This window comes from Corvus hawaiiensis, chromosome 4 (genome assembly GCF_020740725.1).
Source record: "Corvus hawaiiensis isolate bCorHaw1 chromosome 4, bCorHaw1.pri.cur, whole genome shotgun sequence".
In the NCBI taxonomy this organism is placed as follows: Eukaryota; Metazoa; Chordata; class Aves; order Passeriformes; family Corvidae; genus Corvus; species Corvus hawaiiensis.
Window position 1 is genome coordinate 43,230,316 of NC_063216.1, and position 17,534 is coordinate 43,247,849.

Consider the following 17,534-nt stretch of genomic DNA (forward strand, 5'->3'; position numbering starts at 1 on the left):
CACTCAATGTTGACAAAGAGTCCTTCCATAATTAAACGCGAGTTTCCCTATGAAACTTTTTCATTTCTAAGTGAAAAAGGCAAATTTTCAAAACAAGCTGCTTGTAAGAAAAAGAAGGCTTCAGCACAGATTTTCAAATATAAAAAAGGCACTGTTGCAACATATTATAACTACTGTTTTAAATAAGAACTTTCAGTTTGCTGATTCAATAAATTGCAGGGAGAAATTAAAATGACTTAAACTGAAATGTGAGATAGTTAAATCACAGAATTGAAATGAGTGCTCTAAACCAATTTTTCCCCAATTTTTGCTTTGATTTTTGTCCTGATTCAGTGCAGGGAAATGTTTTGATATGTTGAGAATTTCTGTGGGATGGGAATCCATTTCTTGTTCATTGGTAACGCTTACTAATCTTTGTGAAGTATTTTGAGAACATAACAATCTAAGACCTCATATCAGGGAGGGATATTATTAAAGCTATTTAACACTGAGATAAAGTGAGGCATAAAAATAGTTTAAGAGTAAAAAGCATAAAAAAGAAAATCCAAGAGTAAAACTGACTGGTTTAGACACCTACCTCCTTATTTTAACCACCAGAATTTAATACCCAAAATCCCAACTCTGTCTCTTCAGTTAAAGATAACAACCTGGTACATCCAGAGTGGCTGAAGATGAGAAACAGGGAGCAAGGATGCCTTGGCATTAGTTTGCCATTCACAGCTCTCTCCAGATGGAAATGCTGAAATCTCATGTACATAGACACATATGCTCAGCTGAGCAGCACTGAGTCTGAGAAGAGAACACTTTCCCAGTGTGGCCCTTGCAAACACTGATGATTCCCTGAACAGGTTAGGACACTGGCATTTCTTATTGAGGGAATATATGGCTATGAATCATCTGCATTAACTTACGTTGCTTGGATTTCAGAGACAAGAAAACCACACAAGCAAAGTAATGAGAAAATCTGACCTTTTGAAAGCAAATAAATCTTACAGAACAAAAACTAAGATTTAAAGATTTGTACTTTTACTTCGGTTGAATACCTGGCTAATCTCCAGAAAAATATACAAATAGTGGCAAGTAAAAGAAGAATTTAGATGCATGGCTGCAGATGTTTCTGGCTAATGACCTTAGTGCTTATTATAAATTAAAAGGTATAGAAAGCTGATAACATGACGTAAGGATTGTGTGATGTTTGGATATTAAATCAGCATAGAAGGCAGACAGTAGAGATCTCTCACTTTTCTTGCCAAGACAAGTACAGTTTCTGCTAGCAAGATTAGCAAGGTTTGGGCGACTACTTCATAGTAGCTGGTATGGAGCTATTTTTTTGACTTTTGCTGAAAACAGTTTTGATAACACAGGGATGTTTTAGCTATTGCTGAGCAGTGCTCACACAGCACCAAGGCCTTTCCTGCCTCTCACCCTACCCTACCAGCAAGGAGGCTTGGGGTGCACAAGAAGCTGGGAGGAGGCACAGCCAACACAAAAGACCCCAAGTGACCCAAGGAATGCTCCATACCATGTGACTTCATGCTCCATATATAAAGCTGGGGAAGAAGGAGGAAGAGGGGATTTTGTAATGTTTGTCTTCCCCAGTAACTGTTAAGCATGATGCAGCCTGGCTTTCCTGGGGATTGCTGAAAACCTCCCTGCCCATGGAAAGTGGTGACTAAAATCCTTGTTTTGCTTTGCTTGTGCACACACCTTTTGCTTTCCCTTTTAAGCTTTGTCTCAAGCAATGAGTTTTCTCACTTTTCCAATTCTCTCCCCCATCGCAACGCAGGGAGTGAGCGAGTGGCTGCATAGGGCTTAGATGCTGGCTGAGGTTGAACCACAACACAAGCCAAAAGAAAGCCTTTGCTTTCAGTGAATTTTGAATGTTAAGATATTGAAGGTTCAAAGATAAATTGTTAACAGAAAACCTGCAAGTGTATTCAACTAATCTATAAAATCACAAGCCTTGTTGCAGTGATACCTGGAAGCATTTAATCCTAGGCTGAGAGCACAAGTACATATAAGATGGTCAGTGGAAAATGAGTGAAAGTTGTTGAACAGCAGAACAGCTTCAGAGCTTCCTACTAAAGAAAAAAATTATACAAGAAGCAGAACTCAACAGGATACAGTTTCGTAAGCCACACTTGCTAGAAAGATTGTGTTGGGAAAGATAATTTAAACGCATCATAGAGATTTTTCCAGATTATTATAATGTATAGTATCTCATTCAGTAAGGAGTAATTCAGGGAGCTCATGTGGGTATCACAGGAAATGACACACTTTTATTAAGCGCAGTTCTACAAGAGTGCTAGTTCTGTTTAATGGATAAGGAGCTGACAATATATTCATGTTGTGAATATCATTCTCACAAGACTGAAGAACACAGAGATTTCATTAGATTTAATACATGCTAGTAAAGTGATTGTAGGCTGTGCCTAGAGGCATAAAACAACAAAGGAAGATGTTATTCCCTCTTTCCCAGTTATTACACTTCCTACACTGAGACAGGGAATTCCTTGTACCCTGTGAGCATGGAAGAGGCAGATAGGAAGGGAAGATTTCACTAACTTTGTAGCAAAGACAAATAAAAAATGAAAAATGGATAAAAAAGAACAATTTGAAAGAACTGAGATCCCCTGAACACAGCTTGAGGTATTCATTGGTCATCTGCATATGCCCAGTGTGATCTTAATTCCTGTGTTCAGAGTGAGAACAAAAAGTTTAATACAAGCAACAGTGAGAAACAGGTGAGTAACACTGGTAAAGACAACTGATTAAGTTGGATTCCTCTACAAGGGGGATGAAAAAGCGGACAACATTAGACTTTTTCATCAAGGAACAAGTTGCAGTCAGCTGACTTGAAACCACAAAGGACAGTACTTTAGTTGTATTAACAGGAGAAGATTCAGGTGTCTGAAGTGGACAGGACTTTCACAAATCCTGCAGATAGACAACTTCTGACTGCAACATTGTATGCAGTGCAGAAATGAAACAGCAGGGCACAGTAAGTGTGACACACATCACATTAATTATACGATGAATAGTTTGCTGGATTTAATCAAAATGAGGAAAAGAAATGGGGCTGACATTGGGATTCCGGCGTTAGAGGGGTTCTCACCCAAGACCAACAGACTGGTCAACAATAAAAAGGTAAGCTAAGGCAAAAAAGAAAGAGAAATTAATAACACTGACTACATGAGCAACTGGAAAAAGACTGGAAGAAAAAGATTGTGGAAATGCTTATTCTAAGATTATTCTGCACTACAGTGGGCAGAGGAGTTACCTGCTCCTTTACAAAATTTTGGTGGACTTTGGCGGGCTCTGTGAATTAAAGACAGTGTTCCAGCATTGTCTTTAAGGAGCTCTATCTTGCTGTAATACAGACAGTAATTTTTTCATTCAAGAGTCCAGATATAGTGAAGGTAGGGTGCAATATAACACGCACACAGTATTGTGTAAGCAAGTAACAAAATTCCAAGCGAGGCACACGCTATTACTCAGAAATTATTGTCTTCTTGTTACCATCTAAACCAAACACTGTCAAAACCTACCTGAGCTGTTTTGTAAGAGTTCTTCTCTTCTTTCTCCCTAATGCCTCAACTATGGACATGTTTAAATTTTTCAGTCAGACCAACCTACCATCCAAAACAACAGGGTCAGGTCTTGATAGGTGCTGCCAGGCAGATAATGGCTTCACCACTTGGTGGCTCTGAATGGCCTCCACACCTGAGGTGTCAAGATTTTGAAGAGTATTTCAAATTTTTAATAGAAGTGAACTTAGCAGATGTCTCATGGATGAACAGAAATCAATTTGTAGAGCAGTCTCGCCTCTTAACTACGAAAATTTATCTACTTTGTCTGAGGCTTTGATTGGATGGGCAATTGAATACAGCTGATATATATATTTCAGAGGGAAGACAAGACTGCAATCTGGAAGGTATTTGGTATTGTGAAGCTACAATAATTTTGAACAAAAATTATACTTAGCTGCACACACAAAGGAAATTATGAATAATCTTTATAGTTTGGAGAAATATTTAAAATTGCATGAGTGACTAGGAAGATTATATTCTAGTCTTGAAAGAGTCTAGCACATCTAGGATGACTTGCTTCTGATGGTAAGCTTCTTTATTTGCAGGTCTGCCTCAATACAGCTGCTAATTTAATATATTTGTCTCTTATATATGCTTTCATTTAGAAACATATTAAAAAAGGCAATCATATTGGTATACTCTAAATGAAGGGTTGATAGCTGCTTCTAAGAGCAACTATTTTAGGATGGATCATGGATTGTTTAGGTTTTTTTCTGTACAAGGACCTAAATACAAAGATATAGAGAGAAAATATTTTCAATGTCAGTACAGGATCACTGGAATGAATTTTAGAGGCATGTATTTTAAAACAATAATTGACACTATAATTCATCCGTAGTCATAATAGTGATTAACATGTTTAATAGCAATGTATTAAAGATGCAGATTTTGTGGTTTTCCTTTACTCTGCCATAGTCCTAACTCCTTCTGGATTTCACAAGAATCTTTGGAATAATTTTCAGCAATAAGTAAATCCTAGAGCAGAAAAAGGAAAAAAATTTACATTTTCCAGGAGTCTTATGCAAAATATAATGCCCCTACCAATGTAACAACAACACAAAGTTCCAGACATAAAAAAAGATTCATTGCTGTAGCAGCAGCCCTAGCATGAAAGAGCTCACGTGTGGCTGTGCGCTGTGAGTCTGCCTTAAGATGACAGGCTGCATATTCTGTTAGAAAATAGCTGTATGTCTTTGGCCATCCTATCTATGAACTTCATTATCCTTTGGTTTTTTAAGGGTAGACACAAGGTAATTTAAATGAGTAAATTTGAATCAAATTACCAAATTTGAGGGAAAAAAAAAGAAGCACTGTCAGATAATAACATAACACAAAAAATATAATTATCTGATTACTAAACTTTCTTAAGTTCTGTGTAATATTAGCTAAATATTTCATCCAAAAATAAATTTAAAATGTGGTGGCTATTAATATTATGAAGCTATCTAAAACTGACTCATTTCAGTGTCAGTGCTAGCAGTGTACCTTACCAAATTTAGAAAAATGATGTGGGCAAAGAACAAATACTACAAATTCTTTGTCAGCACAGGCTGTCTCCTTCCTGCCTAACAGTACCTTTCACACTAAAACACAAAAGGCTTCATTTTCATAAGTGACAAGCAACTTTGGGTGCTGAATCAAAGATGGATACAAAGAAGCTTGGCTTAAGCAGTGTTAAGTGTTTGTCCTAACAGCTGCCTGAAATAAAGGCTCTTAATCTCTCCAACATCCTCTGTTCTGCCTTGCACCGGTGCACACATCCTTGCAGAATTGCACACACGGTGCTGATCATGCAAACCCCATCTTTGTGTCATCCTTTACCCATAAACATAACCCCTTAATTAGAGCACAGATCTGAGATTTCTCTGATTGGAGCACAAGGATGTGTTATGGGCTGAGAAGGATCCACAGGAATAAGAGAGTAGCACTTCAGCTATGTTTACAAACCTCCAGTATGTTCTCAGAGACTTAGTACCAAACATTTTTCAGCATATTCCAGTGTTCAGTTCTGATTTTTCCTCTGAATACTGTGAATACTCTGAATACTTGTTTAAGCAAGATTAAAATATAATTCCTATGATTGTTTCTGTCTCCTCAGTAAACTTCCCTAAGAGTCCCCCACCAAAGTATCTTCTCCATAAAACCTAAGATTCTGCTATTGAGTGTGAAGGCTCATACAAAGGGATAAGAAAAGACACCTATTATCAGCAACTTTAAAAAGCAGGAAAAAGAAGACATAAAAAATAGAGCATGTTAGAATTTTTATCCTCTGATCTACAACAGGGAACTCACATCTCTGATTTTTCCAAAGCCAACAAAATATGACATTTATCCACCCTCACCCCTCCCATAAAATTTGTCTCTACCAAATGCTGTCTGGGCCTTCCCCAGTCTGCTCTTTCCCTCACTAAAGCCCCCACTTCAAAGGCCTTTTCCATTTCCCTGGTACACCATATTTACCTATTCCAGCTAGACAACTTTAATGCTTCCACTCCCGCTCACACCTCCACCCTGACATGCCACATTCCCTCTCCTACCCACTGCATGTTAAGCAGCTCCCCACAACCACTGCTGTCCTTATTCTCCTCTTCACCTCCTGAAGACTTCACTCTATATTAAAACACAGCACTGCCCTCAAGTACATGCTCCTTTCTTCAGCATGAAATTGATTTAATTAATGTGAGTCAATTAACTAGATTGGGTATCTAGCAATTCCTGAGAGTTAGTGTTAGCAAATAAGATGAGGAAAGTGGCACATTCTGCAGTGACAATAAAATACAACAGCAACTTTTCTCTTTCAGCCTAACTTCTATCTATTGCTGCCACCACACAGGAAGCAATGATACAATACACTAATTTTGTCTTCTTTAGTATTCTGCAAATTCTAACACTGAAAGTTGCCCATATACTGCACACCAGAGGGTCCTGGAAGTTTCCCAGTGAGAAGAACTTCTTGCAAATAGAAGAAATGGTTTGGGAAATAAAGTCCTAAATTATATCTGGCATTTCTGCAGCCTTTGCTAGCAGCAAAATCTTGCTGCAGACACCAGCACAGATATGTACTGGAAGAGATTTGAAGAGTATTTCCTATTCTGATTTTTTTAAAAATGCAACAATCAGAAAAGCCTCTAAAAATGAAAAAGACAAAAGAAACATGACTTTCTAGTGCCTTTTACAGAAAAAAAAAACCCCTATTGCAACAGGGAGAGAACAGCACAAGGGCTGGGCTAGTAAACAGAGCAAAGGCACTGTTCCATCATGTGCCCAAGGCAGGCAGGCTTTCTCCAGGTCACTCACAGAGGCAGCCCCTCTGCCTGTTCCTATGGAGAAGCAGCACCCAGCACAGCACTGTCCTCTCTCATGCTGCTGGGGTTAAGGACTGTCCTTATGCACATCAAAGGACAAGAGCTATTGGTGTCATAGAGCTGCCCTCTCCTCCAGTGTGCATTTCAAGAGAAGGAGCACCCCGCGCTTTCTCACTCTTCTGCAAGAACAAGTATTTTCAAGTCCCTGCTTGATCAGCTAAAAAAAATAGTTAAATCAATATCTGGCAGTGTTCACACACAGTTCTGTGATCCACTAAGGACTCTTCATTTTTTCATCTCATTCCTGTTAATTCCATTTCCTCTGTGTCTAATACACTGGTACCTTTCTTTCCTGGAGCCTGTTCCCTTCATCATTGTTATAGCTGATATAGAGACATTTAGGTCAGTCCAGATGAACTAGGGGTACCACATCTACTCCCTGGGTAGCAACACAATAGCTGTTTCTGGTAGAAGCACTGATACAGGCGCAATGTTTCAGGTATAGTAAAGATGAAAGGCATAACTAGAAAACACTCAAAGGACCTGAGAAAATGGAAGATGAGAGGATATTTCTCAGAGACAGGGAGGTAAATGAGCATTTTTTTTTCTATTTATATTTTGTTAGCTCTCTTTCCTCGGTTTATGGAACAATATTTGTCCATATTATGGTTCTTTTTATTACATAATTAATACTACATATGCTACATTAATCCACAATTGCTCTAAGAACATAGCAAAGATACTAATCAGCATTCCCCTTGTGCTCCTAACATTTTGGTTTGTGTTTAACCAGCTCCTTAGCTGATAAGTGGACAGAGTAAGTTCCCCACCACTGCTTAAGTAATAATGCTATACAACTAAGAAAGAATACACATGGCAATATCCAAATATAGTTATGCTTTTACTATGAAAATAATTGTCAGTAAAGGGACAAGCACAGACCTTTTTCTGCAAAGCCTGAATAAATAAATGATCTTTGTCTAGGAAATTCAGAAGAGACTTGAAGGGAAATAAATTCTGCAGTTAATCATTCATCTTGAAGTGGTGTGACTGCTGAGCAGCTCTGCAGTCCACTGTAAAGCCTTTCAGCTGCCACAATTACTACAGGGTGTTAGACCCATGGGTCTGTACAGCTCTGGTTTTGCTGGTCGTGTCCATGGCTTGCACTGTCCAACTGAATTTTCCCCAGTTTAGCTACACGGAGACAGGCACAGAGCATTACCACACTACAGCATGTATGCATATCTTGTCCACAGCCTGATCTGTTCATCTTCCTGTTTTTCTCCTTCCTCACAGCTAGCTGTGTTCAGTGCCTAGCAAGACATTCCCCTTTAGGATATTATCATGAACAAGCAAAGATTAGCTATGGAAACTGCATGCATGATAAGAACACTGTATAAATGAATATTATCCCAGCAACATTAACTTAATTATTTTGATAACATTGGAAAGGTTATTTCTCCACTTTTGCAGAGACAAGCTCTGTATATTTTTAGAGGGCAAAACACACCCACAACCAGAAAGCTTTGGTCTGCTATTCAATATAGTACATAAAAGGTTTATGGATTTCATCAAAACTGGTTAGTTTATTGTCTAGACCACAGATTATTTTTCATAAGACTTTTTGTCATATCTGTGAGCCGTTTTGTAATGATGGATGAGACTAGTGCCTTAAAATCATCATTTTCTGTAAGCAGGGAAACCCACTGAACCCTGTCAGATAGAATATCACCTTCTCCCTTGGAGCCTTATAATATAAGGGCATAATCTATTCTCACAGGGGTACACAGGAGTCCAGGACCAAACCTACATTTAACTAAAGGGCTGTTATACGGGCATAGAATATGAATTATACAGTTATAATAGAAGTTTTAAAGTTTTGCTTGCGTAAGCTGAAACTGCTACTGAAACATTATACCAACCACAAGCTTTGGCACTCAAATCAAAGCCGGTGATTGTGGCCCTTCTAAGGAATGACATTTCTAGAAACAGTGTTTGTCACTGTTAGTTTTATTTTCTTACAAAATGAGAACTATGGATCATGTGAAGGCATAAGTGTCAAGCAAACTCTATGTTCAGTGTACAAAGAAGTGAAACTGTATACCTTCTATAATTTCAGTCCAAATGTTACAGCTTATGCACAGAAATAAATGTCGATTGTATGCACAGAAATAAATCACAGTTGGTATATGTATGGCTCTTGAAACACTTTTTTCTACAGGTATAACGACAAGGAGCGCAAATATACAGGAGATTGGAAAATCAACTATATGTAATCATTCTCTTCTGCAGAAGAATTAAAGACACTTATAGTAATGGACGAGGCATCAACCACTGCCAAAGGTATCAACAATTTCCACTTTTACCCTTTATCACTTAGAAAAATCTGCTTGCTGCTTCTATCTTCCTCTACATGGTTTCAGAGTTAAAATTAAATATGCAGCTTCACATTTTATTCTTAACAGTTAATTGCTGCATAAATACACAGCATAAAACAAAGCACAGACATTTTATAAAACTGGAATGGTTCTGAAATATTCAGTTGCCTCTTTATTTACATTTCTTATGTAGTAGATACCTTTGAAAGACCTACTCTGAAGTGACTCTTTCTACAGTAAGGCGAAGTTAAATTTGCCTAGACAGCATCTGAACCAAAAATTTAAACTCCTCATCATTTTGAAGGCAATAGAATTGACATTTATTGCTGTGCCATACCAAACTTCAGCCCCACCTTTGGATAACTAAAGACTACAGGGCAGATGGATGCTTTAAGAGCCTTCCCTGCAGCCTTCCAGTATGTACTGTGTTGTCTGTTTAGATGATAAACTCCTGGAAATGCCTGGACCTGAACATTTTTCTGTGTTTTGTGCAGCTCTGCTTCTTATGGTGTATAGAATGATCATCACAATTAACCCATAGATAAACTACCCTAAGGAAGCCAATGTTGCCTGCCCTGCAAGAGCATGGCCTCAAATGTGGCATAAATACCATTTGCTCTCTGTTATTTACAGTGCCTATTATGGTTCCCCAAGGAGCCATGCGTCCAACGCCTAAATTCACCGCTCATGCAGGGGAGGTAAGCACCAACTTTATTGGACTGTGAATTAGGCCACTGATCTGTAACACCCCCAAAGCTGGCATGCTGATGATATATATATATATATATCTATATATATATATATATCTCATCATATACATATATATGATGATATATATATATATACATCATCACCAGACATCAGCAAACCCTTGCCAACTTCCTGACCAAAGCCACCCACAGAACGAGCCAGAACATTGCGCTGCCCAACAGTGCTACCACCACTCTTGGTGAACCTGTAGAAAAACTGTGTCAGGTAATACAAAGTTCAGCTCTTTCAATATTAAAAACCAAGGCAGAGTAATGCATGTCGAATTATCAAATGACCACACGCTAATGTGATTTTCCCTGTCTACTGCTTTCACAACAACTGAAACAATAGTCACTTGAGCAGTAGAAAAAAAAAAAGAAAAAACCAAACAACTGAAAAATATCTAGGTCATTCCCAGCTAAAAGATTACATTTATTTTCAGTATCTCAACCTTGTTTTTTTACTTAATTTGATGGTATGAAAGGACATTAATGACACATGGCCATTGTGCATACACAGCCATGCGCCTGTGGGCAGTGTATGAATAAATTGCATGGTCAGTGTTATAACACTCAGATACCAATTTATAACTAAGCCATAAGACTAATATAAGTTGAAAGACGATTTTTGAAAAGTGAATGGCATAGGTAAGTTTCACCTTTTGCTAAATGTATATGGTTTCTGTTCTTTGGTATTTATACTTACACAACATGGCTTTCAAACAACTTCAACTGGGCAGAGGCAAATTAGCTCTATCTGCTAACTGGCTGGAGTAAACAACCCATCTGTAAAGCTTTCCTTAGGCAAGGGGTTTCTTTCCCGTTTCTGCTTAAAAGGACATGGAAGCACAGAAAAAAACAATCCAAAGCGGGAAGAGAAGGGCAAAGAGACTTGCCAAAGGAGATACATATATGTATTGTACTGCCTGTTAAGATACTAAATTCCTGGCATGGCTCACGTGGAAATATTTCTCTGTGCTCTTTCTAGCACTAAATCTTATTTCCAATGTTTAGAAACAAGAATTGTGATAAAATCTGTCAACAAAAACTCCTAAGAAACCCAGGAGAATTTGTCCTCGTGTAGAACTCTGCTATTCAACATATGATAACAGACAGTTTGAATTACAAATTAATGTCATGCATGAAAATAAAAGTAAGTCTAATTCTCACCTGTATTGGCTTTGTATGACAAGGTTTCGGTAGCATGGGTGTTACAGGGGTGGCTTCTGTGAGAAGCTGACAGAAGCTTGCCCCATATTGAGCAGAGCCAATGCCAGCTCCAGGAGACCCAAGCCCATCCGTCACTATGGTAACACTTCTGAGGTAATGTGGGGAAAAAACTGCTGGGAAAGAGCAGTTGGAGAAAGGAGACTATGCGAGAGAAACAGTCCTGAAGACACTGAGGTCAGTGCAGAATGAGGGGCAGGAGGCGCTCCAGGCACCAGAGCAGAGATTCCCCTGCAGGCCATGGTGAGGCAGGATGTGACCCTGCAGCCCATGGAGGTTCACAGAGGAGCAGAGATCCAGCTGCAGCCTGTGGAGGACCCCACACTGGAGCAGGTGGAGGTCTGAAAGAGTCTATGATTCCATGGGAAGCCCAGGCTGGAGCAGGGTCCTGGCAGGACTCGTGACCCCACAGGGGACACTGGAGCAGCCTGGTCCTGAAGGACTGCACCCTGAAGCAGAAGGACCCGCACTGGAGCAGTTTGTGAAGAACTGCAGACAGTGGGAAAGACTCATGATGGAGCAGGTTGGGGAGGACTGTCTCCTGTGGGAGGGACCCCATGCTGTAGCAAGGGAAGAGTGTGAGGAGCCTGAGGAGGAAGGGACAGCAGAAACGTGTGATGAACTGACTGCAGGCTCCATTTCTGTACCCCTGCACTGCTGGGGAGGAACAAGGTAGAGAAAATCAGGAGTGAAGTTAAGCCTGGAGAGAGGGAGAGATGCGGGAAAACTGTTTTAAGATTTTTGTTTATTTATGCAGTACCTTTCTCTGATTTGATTGTTAATAATTTTCCTCCCCCACACCCCCCCCCAAGTTGAGTCTGTTTTTCTCATGATAGTACCTGGTGAGTGATCTCTCCCTGTCCTTATCTCAACTCATGCGCCTTTCAACATATTTTCTCTCCCCAGCACAGCTGAGGAGGGCAGTGATAGAGCAGCTTTGGTGGGCACCTGGCATCCACCCAGAGTCAACTCACCATATCACCCTGGTGTCATTTACACACCCAGTAGTCTTTACTCATAAATTACAGCAGCAGTTACTTCAATCAATAATGAATATCTAGAAAATCTATTTAAGAAAGTCTCTACAGTACTTAGAAGGTTTAACATATCTGTTTTATAAATCAAAAAACTCAAGAATCGCTGTTCTTCTGAGTAGTAAAATCCACTCACATTACATTACACATATATACATTTGCACAAAAGAAATTTTCAAGAGAATAAGGGAGAATCTCTCTCCTCCTGCACTGAGCTGTGAGTCATGAACACTTTCAACAGACCACATTCAGTTGTTTTATCTCTTTTTCACAAAGGAACTAATTTCAGCCCAGAACATAGACAGATGCTTAATAACCTGTTAAGTTGTTCCAATACAGCCAGAAAAACAACTATTTACTCTGTGTCATGTTTGAGTTCCATAGTATTCACATTCTAAAAAAGGATAATGAACTTTTAAACACTTTCCAATACATGTTACTATAACTTTAGGCCTTCCTCAACAGGAATATTCTACAAGCTCCAGCCATGTCAATCAAAATTTTGTATTAAATTTTACCTTTTTAAAAACTTAAATCTGTTGGACAAACACAGAATATTCCAGGTTAATAGCTGCCCTCTTTCACACTGAGCATGAACAGGTCAACACAGAAATTTCAAAGGCTATCTTGACTTTCTCTAGCATCAGCTAGCAACAGCTATTCTTGGCCTTAAAATAGGATGACAAAACGGCTTGAAACAAAGAGGATTCCCCAGATCAGCCAGGAATGGCAGCTTGTCTCTGGGATGAATGAAGCATATAGAGTCAGCTGGGAGCAGGAACAAAGCAATCTAAGAAATGGAAAAGGGGCAGAGACAGAGATGCTCATTTCAGCCAGTTTAACAGCTCCCATATGACCAGTTCAGCTGGCACCAAAAATGAAACAGCTGGAACCCCGTGCCTTCTACAGAGGTCCAGTTCAGCTCCTGACTGCTTCCTAAGTCAAGCAAGGGCTGTAGCTGACAAACATTTACATCTGCCTACTCAATGTATAAGCGTGGAGAGGTCCACTCCAAAGAATTTCTTAAAGTATCAGGCCTTCCAACCACATTCCAAATTACTTCATTGAGTGTGACAAAATCAAAAGGAAAGGAGAGGAAACAGACAAGTGATGCAAGACACTGCCACAGAGAACTGTCAGGATTCAAATGGGCTTTTTTTTTTTCAATTCTTTTAATTAGTCTCAACTTTACTACAGTTCAAATTAAAGCATTGCCACATGCTATGTATCCCAAGCAAAGCTCAGATTTCTAAAAAGCCATTTTCATAAAAATACACACATAAAACAATTCCTTAAACAACTACAGCTTCTTGAAAGATAGTAATTGAGAAATACAAGTACCTGTTGTCCCCACGGGCAGGGTCCTTGGGTTTAGCATCACTATCATAAACAAAACGCTCTTGGGAGATGACTATGATGTTGTCTGTAGTTTCATTTCCCAAGATAGTGATAACAGGATAACCCATCTGTAGTGTCCACTGATCCATTACCTCTTGGATATTTACAGATTTTCCAACCCTTTTTAAAGCCTTGAAGAAAAGAAAGGAAAGTTTCAATACACTGAAGCAGTATCAACACATACAACTTTTTTTTTGTCCCTGGGATCATAACTGGTTTTGGAGGTTAAAATAACCATCATGTGCGTGTGCAGACACACACACACACTTACACCCAATGCACACACTCTACGTAACTGAACTTAAGCCTCTGTGTATCTTAAAAATAAACATTGAGTTATCTTGACAAGAGAGAGGAGTGACAGTCAGAAAGTCATGTTTCCTACATCCTTCAAGTACTTCTGCTGTAACAGAAGAAATAACCTGTTTTACAGGATTTTAACAAGAGCCACAGAAATACTGGGTAGCTATTCTTAACCAGCTAAGGTTAAAAGAGACCCAGTGTTAGCTGATCTAGGCACCTACAATAAGGCATATTTGAAGGGCCTTAATTTCTAAAAATATAGTTACTCTTTTCTAAAAATCAAGTGAGTAATTATTTGAAAACACTGTCCATTACATCCAAAGTGAGGCTATGTATACCAAGCTTTCCCCTCCTGCTTCATAAACTGCACCTGTCACAACACATGGAGGATTAATGTGTTCGTATTTGATTCCATGTGTCAATAAAAATGCTCTTTTACAAGTGGATTTTCATCTGAAACACAAAGAGATACTATGGCATCACGGGAGATGAGACTGGATATGAGGAGAAAGAGGCATCATTTGTTCTTCAGCGACGGACATGCTCCCAGCTGTCGAACAGATCAAGATCACAGACTGAGCAACCTCTGATGAATACAAGCAGAAGATGTCTTCAGAACTGAAGCTGCAATTGCACTGCATTAGGAACAAAGGGGCTGGCAACAAGTGCATTTACAGCTGAGGCAAACAGAATTATTAGCTGCAACAGTATATATGAGCATACAGTGTCGCTATAGTGGTTATGGACCAAAATACAGTCTCAGTTTTGTTCTACGTTATCAGCTGTGGATTCTGCTGTTCTTTCAAGACAACATTCATTCCTCTGACCTCTCATTGCCCAGAAGTGTCCCAGAGGCTTTAACACAGGAAGGCAAGAAAGATTCTTGCAGTGACATTCAGCTACAGATGAAGACATAGATTTAAAATCCTGACTGTACGTTACATGTCTCAACTCTCATTAGCAGTCAGTACAGATATAGTACTCCATTCAGTTGCCCACATGCAGGTGACTAATGTCATTTGACCTTTACCTGCCACTCCAAAAGAGCACAGATTTTGCCATATATCTTATGCTATATTGATTAGACACACCTGAATGTCTTGAACATCCTACTGCACCTAATCTGGCACTACTTGCCTGTATTTGAACTATCTCAAGTCTCTAGTCAACAGTCAGCGGTTCAGGCTTATTATAAAATAATCATGTAGTGGCTAGTCAACTGAATTACTCTCTATGCTCTGCTGACTAAATTCACTAGATTTCTGGCACTCCAGTTGTTCCTATTCACCTAGTGTCAAATGACATGTCCTAAAATATTCAACACATTCTTTCAGAACTGGTCTACCTACAACAGACATGCTTCTCATGTGGCAGCTGAAAGCCAGGTAGGATAAATTAAGGTAAAAGCTGTTAAAAGTCTGTGAATGGGCAACTGAAAGTGAGAACAACTGGATCTCAGACACCTAGTTTAAATGTATATACCTGCTTGTCTAGATAAATGAAGATGTCTTGGCCTCCAGCTGAATCCTAGCTTTGGTGTCAATAGTTACAACTAGATTGTCACATTTTGTATGGCTTGAACTGGTACTTGTGCCAAAACTCTCGGACTGTACTCTACCTTGCCTTGCACTCTGTCTTTATTTCCGGAGAAGATTCAGACTAGCTCCAACTAGTCCCACAGAGGAGAAATTCAGGCATGCTTCGCTCATCTTACAAAAATTATAGTCTGCCATTATGGAGCCCTAGACCAGGCTCTAGAACTCAAGCCAAGCCTGGATATACAAATGTAAGTCTCTACAGCATGCCAAATGTTACAGTAAATAGTTCTCTGTTTACACCAAACTTTAAAGCTGTAATAGTTTTGTCCTTTGCAAAAATCTTAACTCCATACAAAATCACAAACACACATGATGGAAATGCCAAAGCTTGGCACTTTCATGTGCTTTCCAGCTTATGGGTCTCAGTGTGCTGCCACTGAAGTCAAATGATAGCAGATTTCATGAGGTATCTTTCAATGCACATCAGTGACACAGCACATGCAGGAGAATATATTCTAACATAACAAAGAACAGAAATGCTGCAGAACTCATATTTTTAATGTTGCCACTAGGTTAACTCAAATGGAATTTCTTTGCATCAGTTTTTATATTTGCTCTGTGGTTTGAAGAACTCAATAAGCACTATTCACTCCCAATCTCACCAAGAAAAATACCATAGCAAATTCCTGTTTCTCCCTCAGTGCAATAGATTAAAGCATTTTACCTTTGACAATGTGTTCCAGAGATCATTTCTGGCTGCATTGCCATACTTGTGAATGGTTAAATAGTCCTACAGAAATAAAATAAAAATACAAATCAGTATTACTATACACAAGCCAAATGGCTAGAGCTGTGCATCACTGCTATTAGAATTTAAATCACATCAATGCTTGCATTTGTTAGAAATCTAGAAATATACAGTATGTTCATCCTACGGGAATAAATAAACAGTTCCTTAAGCTAGTTTGCAATGCAAAAATTATTGCTAAAAATTTCATTTACAACATTCAATGCTCTTCCTTTTCTGTGTAAGTCATTCTATAATTTAAGTATTTTGAAGATATATATTTAGAATATACATCTAACCTTAGAAGGGGTTCCTAGGTAATTCTTGGCAACAAAAGGAGAAGCTGCTGAAACACAGTTCCAGTTGCTATTTTAGCAGGTCATTCTGCTTTGTCTAGTGTCAAAAATTTGTTCACTCGGATGCCAGTTGGATTCATTACAGAAGATTTAACTGAGCAATAGAATATCTGAACTTCAAACTCTTATCTAGGGAGATCCTGGCCCTTCAATGTCAAAATGCATCATACTGGCAACTAAGGTTGTAACAGGTTATCACAAAGGCTCTCCACAACAGGGAGCAGTGGAGGAAGTGCCAGGAACCCAACTCCGTGCTTGTGCACAGGTACCTACGTGTGTGTTTTCACGCCATATGTGACTCAGAGTCTGAGGAGGTTATAAACTGAAAGCTTTCACTTATTCTCCCACAGTTCCAATAACTGAAGGTCCATTCTTCTCCCATAACAACTGGAAAGATAATTCCTCAAAAGCTTTCATCATATTAAAATAACTTCCCAAACTAATAGTTTAAGCATATGACCAGCTTGGGTCTAGGTCTTTCAGGCATAAAATACTTCCTTTTTTTAATGACTTCTGGAAAGACAACATTGTTGTTTCCCACCATCCCATGTCCCTTGACAACAGCTCATTCAGTTACAAAAGTGAAATTCAGCAGTGATTATTTGAATAACATACATTTCAAGCATTTGATTAGGAGAATTAAGTGAAAAAAACAGATCGGAGGTTGTACATCAACTTGTTCTCCTACAATTGAATTTCTACCATCTTCACTTTACATAATGGTAGAAGACAAACCTTAATTTACTGCACAATGATAAAACTGGGACAAATTTGCTGACTGTATGCTTTGTGCGAAGTAAGATACTTTGGGAATAATTAGTATTTGGAAAGCAAATTTTCTGATACAAAAATTGTAGCACCTGTGACAG

The 17,534-nt window shown here is 38.9% G+C and overlaps 1 protein-coding gene across 1 annotated transcript in view; it reads right to left on the bottom strand.

Annotated features, from left to right (window-relative positions):
* TRHDE (thyrotropin releasing hormone degrading enzyme) overlaps nt 1-17,534 on the bottom strand; it is a 209,236-nt gene that overhangs the window by 63,104 nt on the left and 128,598 nt on the right. The window contains exons 8-9 of the mRNA XM_048300199.1: nt 16,247-16,312; nt 13,625-13,812 (exon numbers count right to left, since the gene is read on the bottom strand). Coding sequence (XP_048156156.1) covers nt 13,625-13,812; nt 16,247-16,312 — 254 coding nt within the window. The remainder of the gene's footprint in view (nt 1-13,624; nt 13,813-16,246; nt 16,313-17,534) is intronic.